At 38.6% G+C, this 26,526-nt stretch overlaps 1 protein-coding gene and 1 long non-coding RNA gene across 3 annotated transcripts; both read left to right on the forward strand.

The window, feature by feature from the left end:
- On the forward strand, positions 1–26,427 carry LOC110850636 (nitric oxide synthase-like protein). Of its 2 annotated transcripts, none has more exons than XM_022098107.2 (23): positions 1–1,398; positions 18,547–18,585; positions 18,684–18,784; positions 20,241–20,364; positions 20,497–20,535; positions 21,283–21,374; positions 21,443–21,584; positions 21,646–21,785; positions 21,859–22,033; positions 22,521–22,622; positions 22,694–23,164; positions 23,271–23,375; positions 23,447–23,514; positions 23,592–23,744; positions 23,819–23,993; positions 24,072–24,204; positions 24,282–24,360; positions 24,443–24,651; positions 24,728–24,897; positions 24,969–25,267; positions 25,355–25,625; positions 25,700–25,891; positions 25,985–26,427. In XM_022098107.2, exons 1-23 carry the CDS (start codon positions 676–678, stop codon positions 26,117–26,119), a joined length of 4,137 nt encoding a protein of 1,378 aa, XP_021953799.2. In that variant the 5' UTR covers positions 1–675; the 3' UTR covers positions 26,120–26,427. The 2 variants fall into 2 exon arrangements, with proteins under 2 accessions (XP_021953799.2, XP_035709020.1); XM_035853127.1 differs by lacking the exon at positions 1–1,398 and adding an exon at positions 10,423–10,798.
- Positions 3,739–4,492, forward strand: LOC118436062. The gene is made up of 3 exons (XR_004835169.1): positions 3,739–3,849; positions 4,088–4,119; positions 4,185–4,492. It is a non-coding gene; the product is annotated as an uncharacterized LOC118436062 (long non-coding RNA).
- Positions 26,428–26,526: the final 99 nt, after the last annotated feature.

Below are 26,526 nucleotides of genomic sequence, written 5' to 3' on the forward strand. Positions count from 1 at the left end.
CCAACGACGGGAAGCACCTCTCTCCGCGCTACGAATGGCACCGCAATCCAGTGTTGCGACAAACATTCGAATAAGTCCGATTTAACAGTGTCGTCTCACCCAAAATTATTGCTTCATGGAAAATTTCTGCATAGCGAAAAACCGTAAAATTACCTAGTCTCTAATTCAACTTGGTGCTTGAGCTTTCACTTTCTAGCTACAAATTTTTCGTCATTTCCAATTAAAATAAAGTAATATAAAGTAAAAATGATTGTCATTTAGCTGCATTGGTTCTCTAATGTGCACCGATTGAGACATTCTTGTATTGAAATCTTATATTGAACCTGTGTGTCCGAGATGGTGAACTGAGAAAGTCTTAATGTGCCCTCACTGTGTGTGAGATTTTCACCATGCACATTTCTTGTTCCGGTTTTGCAGTGAACGACTAAATTGACAGAATCTCATCTGTTTTGATAGTGGTGAACTTGACCTTCTCTACTTTCACTCTGAAAGTATTTTAAGTAACTTATATACAGTTCATCACGTATTATTACCCGAAGAACGGAACAGACTATACTTTTGTGACAAACGGGAAACTAAAATCCAAAAACAAATGTGACCACGCTTTGCAATGGGAAACCTTTTGGGTCATTAATATTCAAAGTGAAACTTACAACTTGTTTCACCTCAAGTCAAATGAAAGACAAACAACAAGGAGAGGGCCAGCCAGGTACGAGCAGCTCAAGTTCTGCAGCTGGTGGTGGCAGCAGCAACAGCAACAATATGGCTGGCGGTAGTGGAGTGGGTGGTGCAATTTCCTCTCTGAATTCCCTCTCCTTGACCACCCCACAGCCATTGACCACTTCCAACAACAACGCCTCTTCTGCCACCCCTTCTGCGTCTGGTGGGAAACCTTCTCAGAGTAATTACAGCCCCATCAGCTCTCTCCTCAACGCTCTGAGTGGGGCGGCTTCCTCCATGTCCATGGTGGGGACGAGCAAACAAGGTCAAGGTCATCCACCGTCGTCCTCTTCCTTCTCCTCAAGTACCTCTTCAGCAACCAAGGGAAAACTTCCCCCCGGGGTGGGAAATCATTGCTCCGAAGAAAATCACGTAATCGTAGTGGACTCATCTCTTGTACGACCTCCGCAACAGAATAACGTCAGCAACAGCGGGGACGGAGGGGGAAGTAGCATTCTGCCCCCACAAGTCGCAGTGGAAGGAATTCCTGGGGGAGAAAGCAAGAAGCCTCCCCTCCCACAAGTACAGATTCAAGTAGTCAGTGACCGTCGGCCCTCTGCCACCAACCTCAACGGGCCGGGAGGATGTCTCAAAAAGCCGATCAAGATGAAGAACCACTCTGGCCACGCGGTCGAGTGTTATGACACTCTGCACTTTAAGAATAGCTCACACCTTGGGGTAAGCCAAACGACACTTTCTCCACATTCTCTCATTTTCAGCAAGGTTCTTAAGGTCTCGTTTTACGCGAATGTGCAACATACTTTACTTTTTACTTGAAAGTGTTGATGTACATTTTACTGGAAATAGATTTTTAGAATTGCGTATTTTTACTCTTGTCAAATTTTTCTACTTTTTCATAACTATATTTTATATTTATTTAAGCGTGAATTTTAATCGTTCTCACATCCACGCTCTCAGCTCTCTGGAGTTGTAAAATATTTCTAAGTTGCGACAATAATGGGACATTTTACGGGACGCATGAAACTAGTCGGCCAATGGAGTAAGCAAGTGGCAGAAGAAACCCACTTGTGACCACTTTTCTCTATGAAAGCCATGCATCAAGCGACAGTGGCGAATGGGCACTGCTTTCTCCAGGTTGCTTGCCCATGTTCCATGCTGTTATTGTATCATTGTCCATCCCTGCAATAACTTGAACTCGAGCCTGTCGTCCAACATAGAATGGAAGAACATGCATGTTGACCTGCTCCCGACTCGTATTTCGACTCAAAGAATGTCCCACCACGAGGAGGAGAGAAATGTGCATCGGATAAATCTGAAAAGCTTCAGCTCAGTCGTCTCCTCCTATCCCCAGAGATTTAATTCAGCCGAAAATTCAACTATTTTGAAGTCTCAACCAGTTTTTTTTAAAGAATTTATGCGCTTACAAATCCCTCGAATTTTGTTCAATACATGAAAGATTTTCAAAGATAAATTTGAAAAATGAGGGTAACACACTTATTATTACATTTTGAGTCCCATTCTCATAATTCTTCCGCGAATCGGATGCAAGGAAAGTTGGTTGTCGTTGAATCGATACAAGTTGTTGAGATGAAAAACTGGTAAAAATGACATCACTCAAATTCCTCCCGTTACTTTGTGGCTAGTTGTTGGTTGGTTGTGATGTGATGATGTGACGGGAATGAATGGCTGGACAAGAAAGAAAATAAATAAGAGACGACTCCAAACTTTTGTTACTATATTTTTCCTCCTGAAGGAAAAAAGCTTGTTCCTCACTCATGAGTTTGTCACAGTTTTTCAAGGGAAGGTCCACCTCTTTGTCAACCATTGCTTTTGATCGCTCATTTCATACAAGTCTTAACAGTTGAGAAAAATGCGGCTAAATAAGAAGCCGTAGAGTTGAAATTACATTTGTCTCTTCTTGTATCTCAATGTGATAAATCAAGCAGGATAACTTGACCTCTAAGCACTAACGACGGTTATCCGATTCAACTAAAAAAAATAGACAACGTTTATTCTTTATCCACACATTACTTCAAATTTCAAAACCGCCATAATCAAATCACTGGCTTTCAAGCTTACTAATTAATTTAAAAGTTATGAAAGGTATTTTAAATCAGGTAACAATCTTGAAAGCTGCACCAACCTACATACTTATTTACAATTTAATGATAACATACGTACATGATTGATGGACTTCTCCTCTCTGACCGTGCAGTTAGCTGCAGGTAGTGTAATGTAAAGTTAGTGTCACATCTGTGCAGAAAAGGTTTTTGGTTTGCTGCAATTCTCGCCCTGGAAAAGCATCTCCAGTTTGATCCGAGGAGTGGAGAATAAGAAAAATGTTGTCTCCTCTCCCTGAGCAAATGTCCAACTAATCTTCTTACATCTCTATGGACTGGACAGCAGTCACTGAATTGAGCAATTTCATTCTCGCTTTTTCAACAACAATCGATTTAGAGCATAGCAATTTAAATTGTTCGAAAATATATAAAAACAGGACTTTCCTACGTGCAGTTTCTGATTTTTCAAATTCATTTTTTTAGATGAATCTATTTAATTGTGCACAATTTTTCCCTTGACCGAATAATCACATTATTCGCCATCGGATTTTTTTTACTGCGCCCTCCTGTACGCCAAACTAATCCTTTGAACTAGATAGGACTGGAAGGGATGGGAAGTCCTTCGAAGCCTAAAACGTAACAGTTTGTGTTTCAGTGCTTGATCTTAGTTTGCGCTTTGTCATTTCCTCAGGGTGCTACATTTGATCTGGCAACAGATCACACAGTTTCTGACGTGATACAGGAAAGGCTGAATTAGTTAACAAGACAGACAGATATCATATCTATCAGGAAACAAGTGGTATGACACACCGAGAGAAATTCCATCTCATAATCAGACTCGGAATTTTGTGAATACCTCATTACATCAAAAAACGCTTGTTTTGGCATACATGATGGACAGACAATGGAATAAAAGAGCTATAGCTCCCCAAATTTCGAGTACCTCTTTTACGTCAATTTGGCCTCAGTCAGTATGCTTACAATTTAGTATGATACACAGAATTCTACGTGCTACAACCAGAATAACAGACATTTGACGAACATAACGCACCAGTGGAATCATGTCAGGCCTGGTCATTGGATTTCGCCCCAAGAGGATTCACTACTCGTAAGTCAACATGATTGACTTGAACTCATCGACTGATGAACTGAACGGGCTTTGATTAGCAGTGCCCATACTCAATAACTGGTTTCGACAGAGATACTGGGTAGACGGGTGAGGTATATGTACATGTGCCTCATTGTTTGCCTTGTCTCGTTGGCCCGGCTGAGCAACTCAGTCAATAAGCCAGACAAATTTCGAAGAAATTTTGATCGTCGTATTTTACTTCTATTTGATTTCCTAGAGTGAAGATTATAATTTTGATTGCGGAGCTAAGTAAGTGAATTTAAGATTCGACGGTTGACATTTTAATCATAAAATCCACCTCGCTCCTGCCGTAGATCAAGACGACATGGAATCATTGGTTTAGTGGCGAAAAAGAAGGTTACTCGACTTGACGATGAGATCCCCAAGGCAGACTCCCGTTTAATTAAGTAATTGGGCCCCCAATTGGAGAGGATTAGTCTGTTTGCAACTGATGATGAGCAGTACACATGGCGAGTTTAGCAAAGCGTAGTGCACGTATGTAGAGTCCCAAAATCTTTAATCGGAATTATTATTATTGCTCTAATGACTTGTTCGAGTATGATTTCCTGTGCAAACAGGTGCATGAGTTTTCTTAATGTAAATAATGACTTTGAGTAAGACGACACTCTTATTAGAGCTTGATTTCTATCTTTCAATAAACTTAATGCTTTCCCAGTTACGCTGTAAAACGTAATATTGGTCTCTTGTATAAATTGGCCAGCTCACATTTACACCTTAATTCACCCAGGGGAACCTGCATGAAACCGAAATTGTGTCTATATTTATACAGCTTACGACGTAATGACGAATTTTTTGTAACATAATTATCCACTTTTCACGCATGTTTCGACGCGATATGAAGCAAAGGTTATGGAACCAGTAGTGCAACCTGCTATCCTTTTGTAGGAAGCACAATTGATCGACACAATGAAGAATTGTAGCATTCAGACCTTTAATAGGACTAGGTCCCGTTTGACACGCGATTTAAATGCAACACGGCCAATCCCAATGGGCCACTGACTGCTCAATTTTATGGGAAATAGCCATATGCAAAAGTGTCATGGTTTTGGTGATGAAGTTGGATTACTTTATTCGTCAGGCTATGATTTCCTTCGTCACTGCCAAGGTTTTCGACTCGAGATCAGATTCAGATAGCAAAATAAACAGATTGCTTTCCAATGGAGAAGACGGAGTCGAGAGAGACCTGCTTTCTCTGCAGCTCAGCCTCCTCAATTTGTCAACTTTATCGGCATGTTGACTCGACTGATTTTTAACGGATTCGACTGATTTTTAACGGATTCGACTCGCAGGCTTAATTTTGCTGTGATTTTGATAATTCGCAAACATGGATCATCCAATTTTCACTTGGTGTTAAATTTCAACATTGCATTTGAAGGCAAATAAGATAATTTTTATAAATAGATCGTAAAACGTAGTTGCACATAGTGAAGGGAAAACTGGGTCCCATTCCAATATTTGAGAGGAGCGATTTCATTTTTACAACACCTTCTTGGATACTTTGAACAAATAGGAGAAAATTCCAGAATGAGTAGAAACAAGTTGGAGAGTTGGACCACAATCCTGTTTTTAAGACACTTACCACAACTTTCCCACAGCCACTCGACAGAAGAGTTATGGTTTATCAGAGCGAATTTTGTTGTCTTTTATCTTTCAAAAAAGTTTACAAGTACACTTTTATACGCTAGGATCAAATATTGCGTAATTATATTACGCCGTGTTTTCATTTGTGATGTAATGATGACGAACTTGAACAAAATTAATAAATATCTGCTCTTTGAGACACATGTTTTTTTGACAAAGTCAAGAACGCGTGAGAAAAGAATCAGCTTGTATGTACATGCATGCTGACAATTAATTTATGTGTGTGCCGCCCTTGAGGACAAGTTGTGTTGGTTGAATTTAATACTTAATTTGAGTACTGTGCTTCAAAAAGTGGTCGAAAATAGTTGAGTCATAGCATACTGGATTCTGTAGCTTGTCAAGTTTCCACCCACCCCCGTACAAAAAATTGTGGATAGCATCAACCCGCTTGCTTGGGTTTTCCTCAATATTATTATCAAACTTTTCTTAGTTGAACAAATGCCAACTATGATTGTTGGACAATTGGGTTAGTTCCGGTTAGTCTATTCACCCATGCTACCCACCTCCGGAGCGAAGAGGTTCTTTCTCCCTACTTCCTTCCCCACGTGCTTGTCAAACACGTCGTAGCAGTGAAGAAAATTCAAGTTTTATTCTAATTAATTAAGCTTGTTAGTCACTCTTAGTTAGTTAACTTTTCATTGTCTTTCATTCTTCACCCGGTCTCAATATTTCCAACGATTTGACTACATACTAAATTACACTCCAAATTTTGGAGTGTTCAGAAGCAACGTTAACTATTTTGTGGACGCAAATGTTTGTCTTTGAATGGAAGAGGAATGTTTATAAATTTAGAATTATTTAGAATTATTCAAAACCTTGTGAAGAAGAAGCAGACCCATCGCAAAGTGAAAGATTGTGAGAAGCATTATTTCAAGTTTCACCATCACAGTCGTTATCTTACTCCGTGCAAAGTTCTTCACGGTTGGTTATGACTCCACGATCTGACTTTGAGTCATAAGCATAATTTAGTTTGAGTTGATGTTGAGTTGTTCCTTATGCAAAAAGTTGAATTATATATCACAGAACTAAAAGGTTGTCTGTACATTTTGAGAAGCACCTCGCGTCGCAAGTTTCAATTTGCATTATTTGTGTTTCAAACTCGCTTTTTTTACAAAGGATACCAAAGGGTGCGACTGAGATCCATTAGAAGAAGAGTGACTCGGGATTTTACCTATTAAAATGTGAAATGGAAATTATATTTTTTTGGATTCAAATTGTAAAGTATCAGCGAGGCTCTGGGATTGTTTGCTTATTTATTTATCTGCATTGGATGCGACTCGCAATTCCCAAGTCACATGTTGAATGTACATATATCGCTGGACCTGAGTTCATTTTCTATCCTTATTATTCGTCATCGTCCTCGCATTGTTCGGTGAATCTTTTGTTTCATAAATTTATACTGGACTGGAGAAAACTTGGTTGATAAATTAGACAGAAATTCGAATACGCTTGAGTATTTGGGGCAAGGTGAATGCATGCTAGTTTAGAATTTGGTACAACTCCAGGTCTAGATTCGCACCTAATTAGTTCATGGAAAAGGATGCCTAATTAATTACATTTTCTCGCAACAACATAAATGAATGCAGCATAATACATGCACGACACGACCTCCTGGTTACAATGCAGTTTGTTCTTCTGTAAATTTTGATTTGTGTGTGATCATGAACCGTGATACTTGCGAAGAATGCGTTATTATTCCTTCCACATTAGTGTGTTGGGTGCATAGAGAAATATGTTTTTCAAATCATGAAAAGTACACATGTACGTGAATGTACATAGGTTGCAAAAGCATCCCAAAGTAACATAGGCAAGTGATATGTTCCTGTCCTTGTTCTATTCCTTGTTCTTAATAAAGAGAAACATTTCCAGATATTCACACTTATAATTCCAACATTGCAACAAGTTTTGGCACCTTCTGTTCCTCCCAATGTTTCATCAATCTCAATTCATCAACGTGCAACGACGATTAGCTTCTTGTTCATGTTTCATGATTATTTATACCTCCTTTTCTCACATGCCATTAGAGTTGAGATGAAACAAGCACACAAATATATTTTCCTTCCCACGCAAAATAGATTAATTCGTAATTACTCAATTCGACGGTATTTTAGGTCTGAAGGTTCGATGGGAGACCATATATAACCAACGACCGACCAACTTTATACTCATTTAACCCGGAAACAGTAAACGTCCAAAATTTTACCACGTGGAGAAAGGTGCATATTTAGTGGAAGAAAAGCCTGGATGAGATGGTGGTTATGTTTGTGGTGATGGGATGAAAAGAGCTAATAAGTACTTTACTCGGTGCACTAGAACCACGCCGGCACGGATGAAGGCTCATACTTCTTAAGAATTAGATAGGTTGGAGAGAATTCATTCAAAGTTGGCTTCTCTTTTGCCTAAAAGCATCGCTCCCTGCCTTTCACCCAACACCGCCACTTTCTCCCTTTGACCTGATCAGGTGTATGCTGGTGGAGTTGGATGGAATGGAATGTCGGCCGGGTCGGTCTCTCATCTCCACACACAATCCTTTCTCAGCTGGATCGGGGCATTAATGGATATTGCTTTCTTCTGCTGCTGCTGCTGCTGCGACCGTGTTTTGGGGAATTGTTACCTTTTTGGGATACTGGTCTCCAGGGAATTATCCCTCCGCCATTATGATAAGCATAAAGACTAAGGTGTGTGTGTGCATACGTAGGCAGAGGTGTATTGATAAGCACTGATAAATATCATTAGATGAGAGCGTTTTCGATTTATGTATTTACTACTCGTACTGCTCATCATCATTAGTAAGTATCATTACTCTCGCAATATTGCATGGCCAAATAGCGCATTATTTGTTACCACAAGGGGTGAAAAAATGTGGGCAGACTAATCACACCGCTATATGGACATATGTACTACGTATGATTCGTCGTCGTCATAATGTCTTTCTCCGTCCTATTCCATAGTGAGGTATGTATTGAGGTTGGACGATATTTGCAAGCCATGGCTGTGATATGGATGAATGGGTTTCATGCTATTCCTTTGAAGCCGAGGAGGAACTGCGTAATAATTTCCAGAGTTTTTTTTACATCTCGAAAGAAAATAAATCCTGGTTGGAATTCTGAGAAAGGTCAGAAGCGATGGATGGATTGGATAAGTATATTGAAGTTATTGAGTACAAAAGAAGGTACTAACAACGTTTCGTGGTCAAGGGCAATCTTAATCAATGCTAAATGATGTACTTACCCTTAGTAATTCATATGTATTATTATCTCCTAAAATGTACTCTATCTGCTTACTTAAAATATTTGTACCTATTTTAACTCATTAGAACAATATTATGTTAATTTTAGCAATAAGATGAGTAATAAATTAGGAGGTAATTTGCGATGGAACCCATTACAGAAAAAAAGATACAACTCGACAGATTTACTTTGATTTCAGAACATGAATTTGGTTGGAAATAAACTTTGTAAATTTATTTGGGACGTTTTAAGTGCTCCTCCGCCCCCTTCTTCTTCTTCCGCTGCGCCTCGTGTGCGTACTCTCATCTATTTATCACTTCAAGTGTAATCATCCCACACATAAATATACACACTGCTCCTCCATTACAACAAGTTGCGACTCACGAGTAGTAAATAGTACAGAAAATGACGGCCGACGAGGAGGATTTTGTCTCCTCGTTTCGTATCATTTTCCATGTTATTGATTGAACCACTCGTGTCAGGTTGACGGGTGTCATGTCTGAAAAAGAAGTGTCACCACTTAAATGTCAAGTTTAACACATTCGTTGGTGCATATCCTCTATTTTGCCATTTACTTACGTCAATTAAACTATGACACCGTCGTCGTCGTTGTTCATCGTGTATGTTGTAGTGTCAACTTTACGACGATATTTGTTGGTTGCCTTAAACTCAAACGTGTCAACCAACTTTCAATTGCATGCATTTCCCCCGCATTGAAATAGTACTGACCGGTTTTGAAGGCCGAATAATGTGCCTGTCTGCCTGCCTGTCTGTGTATTTAGTTTGCTAATTGCAAAACAATAAAGTCTCTTGTTCATGAGAGAGAGAGAGAATTGAAGGGAATTGGTAACTATTTACACTGCATAAACACGAAGAAGAGTGATACGACGAGTGCCATGTCACAACTCATATCCAAATTGAAGCAATGTTTAACTTGTTCTATTTCGCGTCTTCATACATAAATATCCGATTGAATATTGCCCACCACAAGAAAATACGTAGTGCACATAAGCGTAATTACTATCATGATACAAATATGTTGAATTCTAACTTGTGTAGTTGTCACTAAATAGCCTTTATCTGGCATCAGGTGGTGGGGCTGATCCTTGTCGTCAGAATGTGTGTGTGCGGTGATAATGATAACTTGAAAAGGCACTTTGGCGTGTTCCATGATCTCATTATTATAAGTCACTAGCATGCAGTATCACGGGGAGTCGGTGAAAATTGCTGTCATGAGTCATCCCGGGTAGTTGCTGGGTAGATGGGCTGACAAGAGTTTAAAAATCACGAATAATTTGCATTCCAGTTAAAAAAAATAATGCTTCCGCCCCAGCAACGCGGTTTTAGAAATCAAAGAAACATCCTCAATGTTAACAATTATTTGAAGGCCTTTCGCCAATTTAAGGTTGCATTGAAGAAGATGAGTAAAAAAGGCACAAGTGAATTATTACTACGTACATATATAAATACGTAACAGTTGTTGAATGAAATAATGATGATGATGAGGTAACTTTTGCATGACGGAGATACGATGTATGAGATAAATCACGTCCGCCAACTTGTCCAAACCGACCAACAACATTATTATTCATTATCAGCAATTGTTACCTATGCCATTTGGTCAACTTGTATCAGTCGATATCTGTCTCTTGGTGGTGAAATGTGTTCGAGTGCATGACGTTCGTGGTACACATAACGCGCACAGTGATTAACTGCATGACATATATTTGCAGTTTTTTAAAAGTCAGTTTTTGTAAATTTCCCATTTAAAAGAACTAAATATTAAATCAATTTGGATCATTTAAAAAATGAGCCTACCAAACCACAATGGACGTCTCGAGAGAAAATACATTAAACTGCAAAATTTCCACACTGGAGAAATTAACGAGGACAGACTTTTGTTTAGCACGCTTGTCGCGAGTAACAATACCAACAACAATAATAATAACAACAACAATAACAATAACAAAAATACCGTGGTTGACGGACACGCGGCATCGTACAAAGGGGGGCTGAAAGAGTGTCCTGTTTATCAGGTGGGAATAAATACCTAATATGATTTCTTGCTAAGATTATTTGCCTTTTCAAATTGTTTACAGCGTTTATAAAAGTGAAATAATTTAGCTCTTCGCTCAAGGGCATGTGCATTTCAGCGTAGAAAACGACTCAGCATTGTACATGATTAGGCGAAAAGGCCATTATATTCATTTCACCAGCGAGGACTACTTATTTTAATTCTGTTTCAACTGGACGACGTACCAAAGAACAAGACCAGCTCGACAAGAAGGTGTGTGATGAGCTTGTTGAGAGAGGTGTCACCCTGCCTGCCTGGTGGTGAAAGGGAGGGTGGGCTTGAGTCTTGTTGTTTTCCTTAAGACTTAGCCCATTAAACCCCATTTTCACTGGAGCTCTTCAAATGAAATATTTATCTGCTTGTATAAACCAACCTACTGGACTTGGTAGTAGAATTGGAGTAGTTGTTAAGTTGTTCAACTCCATTCTTGGATTATGGTGTCAGTGTTCTTGGAGTCCTTACACTCCTCACAATCCTTGTTCCTTTCGTCGTACTACTTATGATGAAAGTTGAGCAGAGGCTGAACTTGCAGGGAAATGCGACACCCTTTAAAATAGTCATTAGACAGAGAGAGGCTCAACGTTGTGGGGCAAGATGCGATTTACGAAGAGCTCATGAAAATAGAAATTTCCATGAAATGATCCATAGAAAAGAGTCAGAGTTGTCTCTAACAAACTCGAATAGCAGGCAAGTTTGGGATATATTTAGCATTTTCAATGGACACGTAAGGTTTTCACAATGTTGCAATTAAAAATTCAAAGCCAAAAGTGGGCCAGGCAATATTTTCGAGTGGGTGGGAGGAGGGATGACTCTTGAGCTACTTACCATCACAGTAAGATTATGGCGGCGGATGGCATACCTCTCTTCAATCCAAACATTGTGGAAAAGTCAAATTCTATGGAGTGAAATTTGAAATGCATTCAATTTTAAAGCGTTCATTCATGTCGACGCTGCTTGGTTTGCGTCAGGGCGTGGAGTGAAAGTGAAGAGAGCCTGGTGGCCCAAGTTGATGGTTTGGTTGGATGGTTGGTAATCTCATTATTTGAAGAAATCAGACCCTGCCGTGCATACCAAGTGGGAAAGCAACATCAAAAATGCGTCTAGTATTGAAATTCCCTGAACAACACTCTTTCATCGTCGTCGTAAATAAATCTGTAGGAGCACTGCTCAAAAGGCGCAAATTAGCTCAACATTATTAGCACTACTCACCCGGAGACTGAGGAAAAAACGGGAATTATTATAGAAAAGCTGGATTTTAGTGGTGGAGGAGGAATGCATGAATGAAAAACTCATTCCCCTTAAATTCTCACATGATTAAAAAAAATTGCATTGTTAGACGATGCAGATGCCAGTTTGCCTCGCTGTCAGTAAAACATTTACAAACTCTTCATATACACACAGTCATTAATATGCATGTTGATGGTATGTGGGTATTGGTGTGCGTGTGTAGGGTGAGGAAAAAGCGTCAGTTTGATGATGCCTCCTCAAGAACAATTTGGAGTTATGTCTACATAACTCTGAAAAGAGGAGAAGAAAGTATAAAGTGTGTATATGAATAAGCTGCTATTGTGACCTGTCACATGGTGTGGGTGGGATTGGAATGGATTACGGTTTGGCAGCAGGAATTGTAAAACGCCATGAATGAATTTCGGTGAGGCGTGTTTTGGATGCGGCTAATAATGTTCTTTTGTACTCTGAGCAATCACCCGGAAAAGTCTGCATATATCCGATATCTTAGGTTTTAAGAGCTTGTATAGAAAGTTACTTAACCTGCTCACGAGACTATTAAGTTTTTCATGCAAGAAATCGTTTTAAGAAAAATATTGCAAATTCTATTTTCACGCGTATGTACGAATTTCTAACTTAAGTACATAAATTTCATAAAAAATACTCTTTAAACCTAGAATTGAATACACTGTCTGATAATGAGTGATTGGCAGATTCCATAAATTTAGGAATCAAGTTTCATAGCATCGATGCCCACAAATTAATATGGTATTTGTCAAGAACTTCAAATAAAAATACAAAGATTTGAATTTGATACATATTTAGACGTTGTCAAATTTTAAATGCGAACAAGTCTATATGATTGCCAAGATGCTCTTATTTATTATTATGAACTCTGAGCATCTTGGAAGAAAGCTGGCTCGCCTCTCACCACTGCGTAGGATTATGCAGGATCATTTTCTAAGAAAGTCTGAAATCGCAGTAGTTAATATTTTGAGTCCATAGTAAAAGCGGAGGGAGCCATGGTTTTCCCTAAACTGTATATCACAACAGGGACATGAAATCTCGAAAGGTCACATTTATTAGCGTAGTGTTGTACAACATGATAGATATCTGCATGCAATAATACTATTCAACGTATCGCATTTCCTTCTTCGCATTTCCGCATATCCTTGTTTGTTGGTTCACAATTATTGTTGCTCCCAAGTTATCAGTTTTCTCGTCTAAAACTCAATTTCCAATTTGTCAACTGTTCAACTTTTCACAAGTCAGATCACCAAGAACCAGGCTCAATGGTTGTTTATGCACTTATCCATCTTTAGTGATACGACTTCGTCTTATTTTCCAAGAAAGCATCCGAGTAACCTAATTTGCCCTGCTTTCCTTTCATCTTTTATAACTTCCAAGGTCAATTACTATAAAAAATGCTTAGCGTGCCCTCCTTCTCATCATAACAATCTGCTCCTCATTAAGCCCAGAATCTTAAAAGTGTGTAAAATTTAGAGTTTAGAGGAGAATCGGTTTTTCGGAGGCAGACGTGCTTTAGTTTGGCATCGTACTTATTACTCATCCTAGAAATAATTCAACTCAATTATAACACTGACATGGCTCCAATAAGCTGAAACTAATAAGAATCACAAGAAACAAATAAATTGAAGTAGGAAAGATTGGTTTTTTATTCAACAGGAAGTTTTATTTCTGTTTTATTTCGGTGTCGGTTCGGCTAGAGTTGACAGAGTAATTTGCAATACGTACATATGCATCCAATAAGTGGCGGTGTATGTACAGGTTACGCAATGCAGACAGACGGATGAAATGCGGCTCTCAATGTCAGGCAGAATGTTGTGTTGTGACATTGTCAATAATCAATCGATATCAGGAATCCCGATAATTACTTTATAGCAAAATGAAACACATGTTGTGTTGTTATCAGATTGTAAAGTCGGTCAGGTTAATGAGTGTCTTCTCTCAATATTTATGTACCTCAAGGTGGCCCGATCGGCATGAAACGGACGCAATAAATTCGTTTTTCTAATTTTACAAAGCCACTACGTATTTATTTAAGAGAGTCGACAAGCGGGTTTCTACCCTGTGTAAGAAATAGCCAGGAAAAGGTGTAAAGGCAATGGCCTCACTGACAGTAGGTTCATATTGGTGGATATTAAATGATTTGGCAGAGTGACCAATTTTTTAGAAGTTTTTGTCAAATTTGAGACGTTTATTTCTTAAGAGGATAAACATACGTCAGGTATGAATGAATGGGGAGACGCGACCAGGAATCATCAATCATCGCTAGATTTCCAGCTGCAGAATCCCAAACTGAGCATCCGACGGCGGAACTATCAAGTGATCTTGAATCCGACTGGTGACGTTTCCACTGCGCCCTTCTCGCCATTTATGTACGTATCTTATGATGCCATTAGTATGCATATTAAATGTAAATAAACATCTTTGAGGGGTATAAATATGCAGCATCACGCAATAATTGGCAACGAATGATCAGCTGAAACCGGGAGTATTTTGAGAATAATTAAAATAATACGGGTGCATTTATATTTTTGGTACTTGACCGCTCAAGTTGGCATGTGTCCGAATAAACATTTCTCATTTTCCTGACCGAGTTTTGCGATGCGGACAACATGATGATAAATACAGGCAATAAAATGTTTTAGACCATCGTACAAGAAAGGGAGAAGGGTTTCATAAATCACAAATGCATACTCGTACGCTAAACTCCACATTCAACTCGACTCGACCACAACACAGAGTACAGACGTTTCTGTGGTGGTTAGATAATTCTCAGTTTTCATAAGTATTCCGGTTGTCTGTGGGGTGAGACAGACTTGAAAATTGATATCCCGTATTTATGTCTGTCTGAATAATAGTTGTCCTCTTGCTGGATATTAATATTGCATTTTTAGAAAAATATTAAACTTATGCTTAAAATAGAAATCATGCATTCTTCTTAAAACTTAAAATAGATTTCTTAAGATGCATAAAATTCAAATGACGTCAAAATCTTGACCTTCACTTGACGATTAGTTTGTCACTATGATCTAGACCTCATTACAATTATTTTGTGTTCGTATGTGATATTCATATGCAGAATTAGTCGACATGTGTTCCATTGTCCAAGTGTGATACACTTTGATCGCAGATATTCTCCTTATTTCTGGGCTTTCTTCTGAAGCAAACAGCAATGAATGACATTTAATCGCATTACAGCGCTGTAATCTCGGATTGGAAATGATCAACTCTTTCCTGAAATTTATCTTGTCACAACAATTCCTCGTCATTGAATCCACATTTGGCACCACTTCGCTTCTCACTTTCTCCTTCTTTCTTATTTCTTGAGTCTACAATACAGTTGAAAATTGACACTCTCACTTCACAATGAGTCACGGGATTAAATTTATTTTGCGTCAGTGGATCAATACGTTAATGATGATGGTAAATAATATATTACGAGTTACGTAAGTGTGTGCATTCTTTCTTTCCTTCGTTATATGTACTTATGCAAAGTTACACTCCACATCTATTTATATATGCAAAGTTCCACATCTATGTACATATGCAGATTTATTGTAACTTTCACCCTGCATACTTGTTGGCACTCGTAACACACAAGACGTTATACGCTCTTGTGAAAAGCTAAGATTGTTCCGAAATAATATGCTGCGCAGTTATGTCATCAACGCCACTTTCTTGCATTTCATCCAAATTTCGTCAAGGAGTTTGAAAAAAAATCTATTAATTTAGCATCTTACACACTCTGGGTGAGTGCATGCTTTGTCGGGCAGCGATTAGAATTGACATGCTCATTACGAGGATATGCTTTTCCTCGCGAGACCTGAAAGGCTGGAAAGTTGTTTGATTTAGTGCGGTGAGGAAGAAAGTGCGAACACAGTTGAACAAGTTTTGGAGGAAGATCTTTTCGAAGGAAAGGCAACAGAAAAATCCTACTCATTGTGAAACAGCTTACTTAGTACACTCCTCCACAGATTGTATTAAGCATTGAAAATAGACCAAGGTCTGTTTCCTCTATCAGTCACCAGTCTACTTACAAGGGTTCCATTAACTTTCACCAGTATCACGTCACGAGGGAAGTTCATGCATCCCGTGTTCTTGCACTACAAGATAAAACAGTTCCACAATTAGATTCAGCGTGGCCTCAACCTTCCTCTACGAACTCGGATAGTGTGCAAAACCTTGCCCCCAAATAATCTAATTGCATGTGCAATTAGTGAAATCGACAATATTGTTATCCAACATGCATGCATGGCTAAGGTTAGATCAGAATCAACTCGTAAGTCAGGTAGACAAAGAACGTAAAGTAAGACGAGCAAGTGAGGAATTCGGAACTGCTCCATCAATCAACGTGACGAGATTCTCGAATTCTTCAACTTGTACATTTAGACGATTTTAACTGTGTTCAGCAAAATCCGAGTCGAACTCCCTCCTCGGTACGTTGTTTTCAATCAAGGTTGGATTCCATGTACTGCTGAAACCAATTTTATCATTGTCACCACCGTTTTTTGTCCCGCTCTGTTTAATTCGAGGCGAAGGATGGTCATCTTGCCCGTTGAATTGTCCATATCCGCCTCTATCTCAAGATTAAGATCCGAACCAAACAACACATTTGTTTTATTCAACAGTGGTAGCCAACAGCAGCTCATCAATCAGTTCTTCTAGTGAAAAGGTTTAAACGAACGTCTCAGCTGGACATTTACTCACCCTGTTGAAACAATTCTCTCAATTGTAAAGGTCAATTGAGGTAAACACTGGAATTTCTATTGCTCATTGTGTTTTACTTAACAACTTGTGGAATGCAAGGCGGTAGCATAATTATCGCGAGACAGGCATGAGTCACCCTTTGAGTGAGGTACTGGTTACCTACGGAATTCTGGACCTTGTTTAAATTACATGAGATATGCACACATTACATCACATAGTTTTATGCAATCATGAAAGGGTTGCTATCTCGCCGGGTAAAACATACGTTTAGTTTCTTAGAAGATGAAATTGACCAATTTTTCCCATGTTTCACGTCTTGACTCGTGTACTTCAGGGGGTCCTGTCTCTAATGCACCACGCCTTCCGATTTCCCTTTGATAGGCAGAATAAAATGAATAGAATATAAGGTCCGTGAGCATCAATGTTTCGTCCCACCTTTCATCCTCCCCATCTCAAGCACGTTGTTGAGCACTCAGGACCCACTCTTCTTCTGAAAACCTGAAAACCTGAAAACCACATAACATATATAACCTCATCCAGCCTCAGATATATGTACACATGCTGCGGAGTAGATGATGTTGAAGGAGGAAAGTAAATACAAATCAGGAGAAAGGAAAAATAAGGAAAGTCACACCACGAAGAAGAACAAGAACAGAAAAAAGAGGAGAAGGCGAACAAGTTTCGATTATACTTTCACTTTGATCCCTTCGCTTGAGACCCACCTGTTTTGCAAACAAAAGCCCACGTTCCCACCTCATTTTTCATTCAATAAGCTCATTGCATTGATCTTATCATGGTAATGCACACGAATATGTGCTAAAGTATATATGGATGGAGACATGCTACCGTGAAAATGAAGTGCCAAGCTCATAATCATGATGTTACAAAGTAAAAGTCCAAGTACAATATCTATTCGACTCCTCTTCAAAAGTTTCACACTTTTTTTCAGAAATAAAACAACTTTTCTTCGATTCGCAGAAAAGTATGAGTTTGAGGGAAAAAAACCAGTACTCGATTTGAATTTTAGAATATGATATAAAACTTTTCATGATGGTTGTTGGTTGCTTTTCTTATACCTTGAATTTTGATGCTTTTTTCTTGTATACATTTTATAAATAATGTAGTTTAGTGCCTTTGCATACTATACGTACGTGTGGAGAGGAGAGGGCATGAGACGCAGAAAAAATATCATGCGTCATGTTTTGTCGTGGACAAGAATTTTAAATTTCAAATGAGAATTTATGTCATATTTTGGGGTTGAGAAAACTGAATGGGGATACTCCAAAGAGCAAAATCATGAAATTCACGTCAACTGAACATGGCTTGTATAACGTGATTTATTCCATTGCCCACTAGTACATATTTATGTACCTATTTAGTCAGTAGTATTTAAAGGTTAGATTTAAAATAGCAAATTTTTGTATGAATGCGAAACATCTACCATAGAATTGGACGTTTATAACGTAGAGCAGAATAATGGACAATGCTATTTTCAACAGAAATTGTTAGAAATTGTTATATCGAAATGTAAAGTATTATGTACACTTCGTCCGTAAAATAATATTATAAATGGTTTAAATAATAAATAATTTGCAAATGCCAATTCACCTCCTAAAAGAACGTTCTTTTTGACAATTTCATATTAAAAATTTACACTGGTTCAACGCGAAAAAATATTTATATACCTAGTTATTGAAAATGTAGCTACACACTGTCAATGTACTTATTTATGTATTTTTATTTTTGCAGACAAGCCGGTGCACAGATCAGATCTGCCTCGGGAGCATGGTAATATCATTTCATTTTATGTCATTTAATGTCTCAATGAACATCACTAATAACTTTCTTAATTGAAAAGTATCCATTAATCCCGTTAATGCTTTCAGGTGGCCTTGAACACATCACGATCGGGGTTATGTCGGCCTATCGACGAAGTCAAGAAACTCGCCAAAGATTTTTTTGACCAGTATTACACTTCCATCAAAAGGTTTGTCACATGATTATTTGTGCTATCTTCTCCTCCTCTGCGTCCTTCTCCTGCTCGTCGTATAGAAATCTGCAACCAAAAAATGTCACGTCCTCATTTCTTTTCACTTCAGTCACCGTTTGAAAGTTGACTCAAAAGTGAAAATATTTATGCTCGTAGCCGCATGATGTTATATATGTACGCTGTCAGAATAATATCGGAGGAAAGCTCGTCCTTTAAACAAAATCACATATTTTATATCCCTATTCATCCGAGTTTCAATTTAGCTTATTTCAAGTTCATTGGACTTACGTACTAACGCTGCATATAACTACGGTTAGATTAGTCAAGTTAAGTTAGACCGTATTTATTTATATTAGTACGAAAAACAGCGTAGTGAAAGTCTTATATATCGTTCATTCAGTGTTATACTAACGAATCTATGTTTTTTCCCGTCAAGAAACACCCTCCCTGAATGCCGTAACTTCCAAATAAATTAGAATTTTTGGAACTGCAATTAATGATTTTAATGTAATGTAATGCAATCGATTGTACCATCAGCCATGACGCCATGACCCACATCGTGTGGATAGTCATTTATTATTTTCTTTATTCTACTACAATACGACTTAATTACTGCACTTCGGCAGTGAGCAATATCTGCAATTTGGGTTCGATACCGCAGTGGTGGTTACGCTTTGCAAGTCTGCCTGCCCACCTACAGTAATGTGCATTGACAACTTTTCAGGTTGAGAGTCAGTGTAGCTTTGTTACCGTGTGATTTATATACGGTATACATACGTACGTACGTATTTACATACATATATCTTTATTCGCCACCTTCGAACCTCAAAAAACTTCAATTTTACGCTACGTCAGCTTTTAAATTAGACTTTCTTTGGTTTGTGTCCCGTCTCAACCGCTACAGACGGATTGTTGGGGTGCGATTCCACTGCAGTCAATTATGTAGGCACCCCGATGCAAACAAAGTAACTCGCAAGTAATGTGATCTCCAGCTACACGAAATACAATCAGATCAAGCAGGCAGCCTGGCTCGATAGCTGTGCGTTGCTAATTGCAAGTGCTATACGTAGGACAAAAGAGATGTGAATTATTTATCCAATGTTTCCACCGAGCACACATATGTACAAATGGCGAACAGGAATGAATGGAAATTTCGGTACAATAAAATGATTAATTTTTCAAACGCATTTAAATTGTTGACGACTTACGAGTCGCATTTGAACTGTTGACTCTAACGACTCATGAATGAGTTTGGGTGTGCTTTATCCTTCATTCATACCAAAAATGGTACCTACTCATGGATGGAAAAGAAGGTTTCAAATTAACAATAAGAGCGAGAATCATTAATCTTAATCAATAAGTTAAAACGCCTCCCAACTCATTTACATGCATCTGTCTGCCAATGAATGATTAAAAACGAGTATTTATGGAAATATGACTGATCTCACCACAGATTCAGCTCCACCTCCCACCGTCAAAGATGGGATCAAGTGATTCGAGAAATTGAGGAAACGGGTACCTACACCCTCACCGAGACGGAGTTGGTGTACGGGGCAAAGTTGGCGTGGCGAAATTCCGTGAGATTTATTATACATCTTAAAATTATTAAAGAAAATGTCTGGAGTTAGGATTTCAAAAAATATTTCCGATACAATGCCAAATAAAATTCGCATATTTTATAATAACAACTAATTACTATCTAATCACAGGTGAGATGCATTGGCCGAATTCAGTGGGCGAAACTGCAGGTAATCAGATGCCACTACTGGTATGTTTATACCCTATTTCTTCGCCAAACGTTAATATCCACGCAGACGTTGCATAAGCTTGTAAATTTTTGCTACAGAAAATCTACTTGCACTGCATACCTTTTGAAATTATACATTTACAAATATATTCCCTCGAATTGCATAAAATGGATGAGCAGAGGAGCAAAACAGACGATAAATTTCCAAGAGTGTGAATTCTTTGGAGCGGAAATAGCACGATTTTCCTTTTTTGTACTACATACACCGAAACATAAATATATATGTTGCTCGACATTCCTTGACTTTTACTTTATCATTCTATATCTTGCTCTGGTTGGCAGTGAAGAACAGGAATAATGTCTGCAGCAGAGGAGAGAAAGTCAGCGCAGCAGGCAGTGGTCCATGTCGACCGGGTAGCGGTACATACACAAAGGACGAGCTAGTGATAATCGTTAACCTTGCTTACCAGGCATGACGAAAGTGAACCTTGTGAAGGATCGGCACTTGACTCATCGTCGAAAATGCAGAATGTCGCATATACGTAGAATAAACCCCAGACTTTTTCCGTCACAGGTTTAAATGAATGATAAATTATGGGCGTGTAGTATTTTAACATGGAATTAACTCCGAAATACGCCACAGATAAGATGTTTAAGTACATAAAGCTGCACTGCATCCATACATGCATCTTTTGTTGAGTAAGCCGCAAAAACCCCTGCACATGAATTAACCTGATTTTGTATTTAGGTCTTTGATGCTCGAAGTGTGACGACTACTTCTGGAATGTTTGAAGCGTTGTGCAAGCACATCAAATATGCTACCAACAAGGGGAATATTCGGTATTATCAAGATGTTACCAGCTTGTAGAATGGTTATTTAATGTTGTCGTCTAAATGTTTGATTGCAGTTCTGCCATCACGATATTTCCTCAAAGAACTGATGGGAAGCACGACTTTCGCGTGTGGAACCCCCAAATTCTTAGCTACGCTGGCTATCGTAACCCCGACGGGAGTGTTACTGGGGATCCGATATCAATAGAGTTCACGGAGGTTTCAGCAATTTTTAAAAATAAGGTTATTACCAAATCGTCACTTTATATTGTATTCACAGCTCTGTGAAAAACTTGGATGGAAAGGAAAGCGAACCCGATGGGACATTCTTCCTCTTGTCCTTGCTGCTGATGGACATGATCCTGAATACTTTGAAATTCCCAAGGAGCTAGTTTTGGAGGTGGAACTAGTTCATCCAAAGTAATCGAGATTTACATCCCTAAATTTGTAAAATTGATATAGCACAAACTGACAATTACTTTCTTTTTTATAGCTTTGACTGGTTCTCCGAGCTAGATTTGCGATGGTACGCTCTACCCGCCGTTTCCGGAATGATGTTTGACTGTGGGGGACTGGAATTCACAGCCTGTCCTTTCAATGGATGGTACATGGGGACAGAAATTGGCTGCCGAGATTTGGGTGACACGTATCGCTACAATGTTCTTGAGGTGCTTTGAAATTGCAACACATTTTTCAATTTCTCATCTCTTGTTCCAATTGCGAATGGCAGACGCTTTTAAAGTTAGCTTTACGACGAACCATATTGTGTCTAAAAAAAGAGTGTCACGAGGTAGATTTCCTTTGTGCCGAGAGTGGTACAAGTTGCAACTCCTGCAGAAAGTAATCCAAACAAAAGCTTGAGAGCATTTGATTGACAGTCCATCAGGACCAACGCCTTTGGGACTTGAACTGAGATAAAATCTATGAGTTTTCAAACGATATTTTGTACTCGTGACACAAGTGAAAGAAAACAAATTGATCTCATGTTAAGCAGTGTTACGCAACGTTGTAACAAACCAAAATAAATTTCCCTCAGTAAACGAGTACAACAAACCGTCTCACATTACATAATACGTAAAATTCACTTAAAATAAGATGCTAATTTTATAACTTGATAATGTATGGGACACTTCTCAATTGGATTGTTGTTTTTAGGACGTCGCCATTAAAATGGGTCTAGACACGAAGAATCCAACGACATTGTGGAAAGACAGAGCAATGGTTGAGCTTAACTTGGCTGTCCTCCATAGTTTTCAGGTAATACTATTACTTTTAATCCCTTAATTTGTTTACCTTTCAATTAATCAGAGTTCAAATTAAATTTATAGAAAGCTCTCGTGACCATCGTGGATCACCACAGCGCGTCGGAATCCTTTATGAAGCATTACGAAAATGAAATGCGGACACGCGGAGGCTGTCCAGCGGACTGGGTCTGGATTGTACCTCCAATGTCTGGCTCTGCTACGCCAGTTTTCCACCAAGAAATGGCATTTTATCTTTTAAAACCAAGTTATGAATATCAAGAACCAGCTTGGAAGACTCATGTTTGGAAAAAGAGCAGTACTTCTGGTCAAGGAAATGGCATCGGAGTCGGAGCTGGGGCAAAAACTCGAAAAACTGCAAGGCGGAAGTTCCACTTTAAAGAGATTGCTCGAGCCGTCAAGTTCACATCAAAATTATTTGGCAAAGCTTTGTCCAAACGAATTAAGGCTACGATCCTTTACGCGACGGAAACTGGGAAGTCGGAAATGTATGCGAGACGGCTGGGAGAGATTTTTGGACACGCGTTCAATGCTCAAGTAATAAAATATCTGTATAAATAACTAATTATTTAGCTGAAATAACTGATTATATTTATTTCAAAGAAAAAAATGAGATTTTAAACTGGTTATTTTTCAAATTTAGGTGTACAGCATGAACGAGTACGACATAATCAATATCGAGCACGAGACACTGATTCTGGTGGTCACGTCGACCTTTGGAAATGGTGATCCACCCGAAAATGGAGAGGTGCTCGTTATTATCGCTTTTCATTGGCTTAATTGTATTACTAATCATTTACATTCATCCTTCTCTGACAGACATTTGCACACGCATTGTATTCCATCAAAATGAATCAAGGGTTTATTCAGGGAGAGGATGGCATCAAGTGAGTAAAACCCTCAATAACTTGTGGACAAGAATGACTATCTTCATATGCATTTAATTTCTAAATTATGTATGCAGCATGGCCACATCGAAGTCCTTCATCAAAATGAACAGTCAAACCGATTCGTTAGCTTCGGCGGAAAGAAAATTCGACAGAAATGATTCTCTTAGAGGAAGCCAAATTTCGGATGTTATGTCCGACGACAATTTTGGACCGCTTAGAAATATTACGTAAGTAGAAATTATTTAGATGTGCGAGATTATCAATTTTGTGACCAGATTAAGTTAAAATTTTTCACTCATAGATTTGCGGTCTTTGCATTGGGATCCAGTGCATACCCAAATTTTTGTGCGTTTGGACGCTACGTGGACAATCTTCTGGGTGAACTTGGAGGCGAACGATTGATGAAGCTTTCAACCGGAGACGAACTTGCTGGTCAAGATCAAGCATTCAGAAATTGGGCAGCAGAAATTTTTCAAGTACTGCAGATAAAAATTTACTCCACATACTCATGTCATATTGACATTTTGTATACAATCCCGTTGTTCAATATATAGATTGCGTGTGACTCATTCTGTCTGGATTTTGACAAAAACATGACAGACATTTCCGCAGCGTTGAAGGCTGACACACTATCTCCAGAGTTTGTCCGGTTTCTTCCGATTTCAAACCCAGAAGAAGAAGCTGAGGGTATGAAAAGCTTGTTTATAACAACATTTATGTATTTCGATGTTTGTACATGATATGATATTATTTTCTTGATACAGCACTCGCCAAAGTTCACAATCGAAAGGTTGTGTCATATCAAGTTATAGAGAAGCAAAATTTGCACGAGACAACGGGAAGGTACACATACACATACCTTCATACACATATTTCTTATTAAGAGTATTGAGTCTTAAGATGAAATTAAACAATCGAATTGCAGCCATGCTCGGTCCACAATAAAAGTGGTGATCAGAAAGCGATTGGCCGAACCTGTGCCACTCACTTACCACTCTGGAGACCATGTTGGAATCATGGCAGAAAATCGTCGTGAACTTGTTGATGCAATTTTGGATAGATTAGTAAATAAGCCATCAAGCAGCGATGAGCCAGTGCAGCTTCAACTAATGCAGGAAAAATATACTCCGATGGGTGCGTACAATTACATGATATTCTATAAAACAATTGAAATATGCATTACAGAAATATGGTTAATAATTGATTATAGGAGTACAAAAGCAGTGGGTGCCACACGATCGTTTGCCAAAATGCAGTTTACGCCAAATGTTTACTCGTTATTTGGACATAACTACACCTCCAAGATCTAACCTTCTAGTGTACCTTATGAAATGTACGGAAGATGAGGAGGAAATCGAACGTCTCACATCGCTGGCAAAGGTTACATTGTAAAATTTGTGTAATCTTGCAAAACAATTCAAGTTACTAATTACTGTTACTAATAATTATAGGATCCGGATGTGTATGAGCACTGGAAGCAATTTCATTGGCCAAACTTTGTCACAGTGCTGGAACAGTTTCCAAATGTGAAACCGGATGCTACCGTTTTGGCGACAATGTTGCCGATTCTTCAACCCAGATTTTATAGCGTATCTTCCTCTCCTTTGGCATATCTTGACGAACTCCATTTGACAGTGGCTGTTGTTACATACAAAACCCGAGGGGGCGAAGGCCCTGTGCACTATGGCGTTTGTTCTAATTATCTGTATGATATCCCCGTTGGATCTCTCGTCCCTTGCTTTGTTAGAAGGTATTCAAATCCCTGGAAATTATTGCGCTGAGTCTTTGAAGGAATATTTTACTGATTAAAAACCAATCGTGATTTTTTTGTACGTAGTGCTGCAGGGTTTCACATGCCCACGGACATGGCTAAGCCGATGATAATGGTTGGACCGGGCACTGGAATTGCCCCCTTCAGAGGATTTTGGCAAGAGAGGAAACTCATGATGCAAAGACATTCCAACTATCGTTTTGGAAAAGTAACACTGTTTTTTGGCTGTCGCACCAAAGAAATGATATTGTACCGATCGGAACTCGAGGATCTGAAGGAGGACAATGTACTCTCGGACATTTTTCTGGCATTATCCAGGGAGCCGAATGTTAAAAAGGTGCAACATATAAATTTCTTGTAATTACTGATACAAATATGTATGTAAACTATTTTGTTACTCTTGTTTTGCAGACATACGTACAAGATTTGATACGTCGGGAAAAGGAGAACATAGCCAAGCAGATAATGGAAGAGGGGGGACACGTCTACGTTTGCGGTGACTGCACAATGGCGGAGGAAGTTTATCAAACGTTGAAGAGTGTGGTGCAAGACAGAGGTCAATTAAATGACAACGAAGTTGAAAGCTACATGCTCTCATTACGAGTTAGTAGAAATATTATAACTTTAAAATTCCTTGCTGAACCGAAAATAACAAATATGCTGATTTATGAACAAATCTGATTTTATTGCTTTTAGGATGACAGCCGCTACCACGAGGATATTTTCGGTATAACTCACCGTACCGCAGAAGTTCACGAGAAAGTGAGGCAGACAGCAATGACAAGAATAGAATCCAGTCAATCCCTTAGCCAAATCCTTCTTACAAAGTAGTACAGACAGAAATAAACGATTCATCTTCATCGCTTCTGCATTTTTGTGTCCTCCCACTTAACGTTTTTGTCAATATTTTGTAATATTTGCAACCTGTGTCACAATCAATAATCGAATATACTTATTGTCACGCAGACTATATACAGTTTAAATTTTCCTATACTATTTTTGGTGAAGCAAGTTAATTATTACAAATGCTAAATTTATTATTCCTTCTGCACTAAACTAATCATGAATTTTAAAAATAAAATTATAATATAAGTGGTCCAACTCTTGGGTCGCTTGCAATTTGACTTTCTCCCAAAAAATTAACATTTCTGAAAGACCAAGATTTATTTTACATGTTACTCATTCATGTACACGTTACGTATATTCTCTCCTTTCATTTCTCCTTAAATTGATTAGCA

Source organism: Folsomia candida, unplaced genomic scaffold, assembly GCF_002217175.1.
Source record: "Folsomia candida strain VU population unplaced genomic scaffold, ASM221717v1 Fcan01_Sc006, whole genome shotgun sequence".
NCBI classification, from domain to species: Eukaryota; Metazoa; Arthropoda; class Collembola; order Entomobryomorpha; family Isotomidae; genus Folsomia; species Folsomia candida.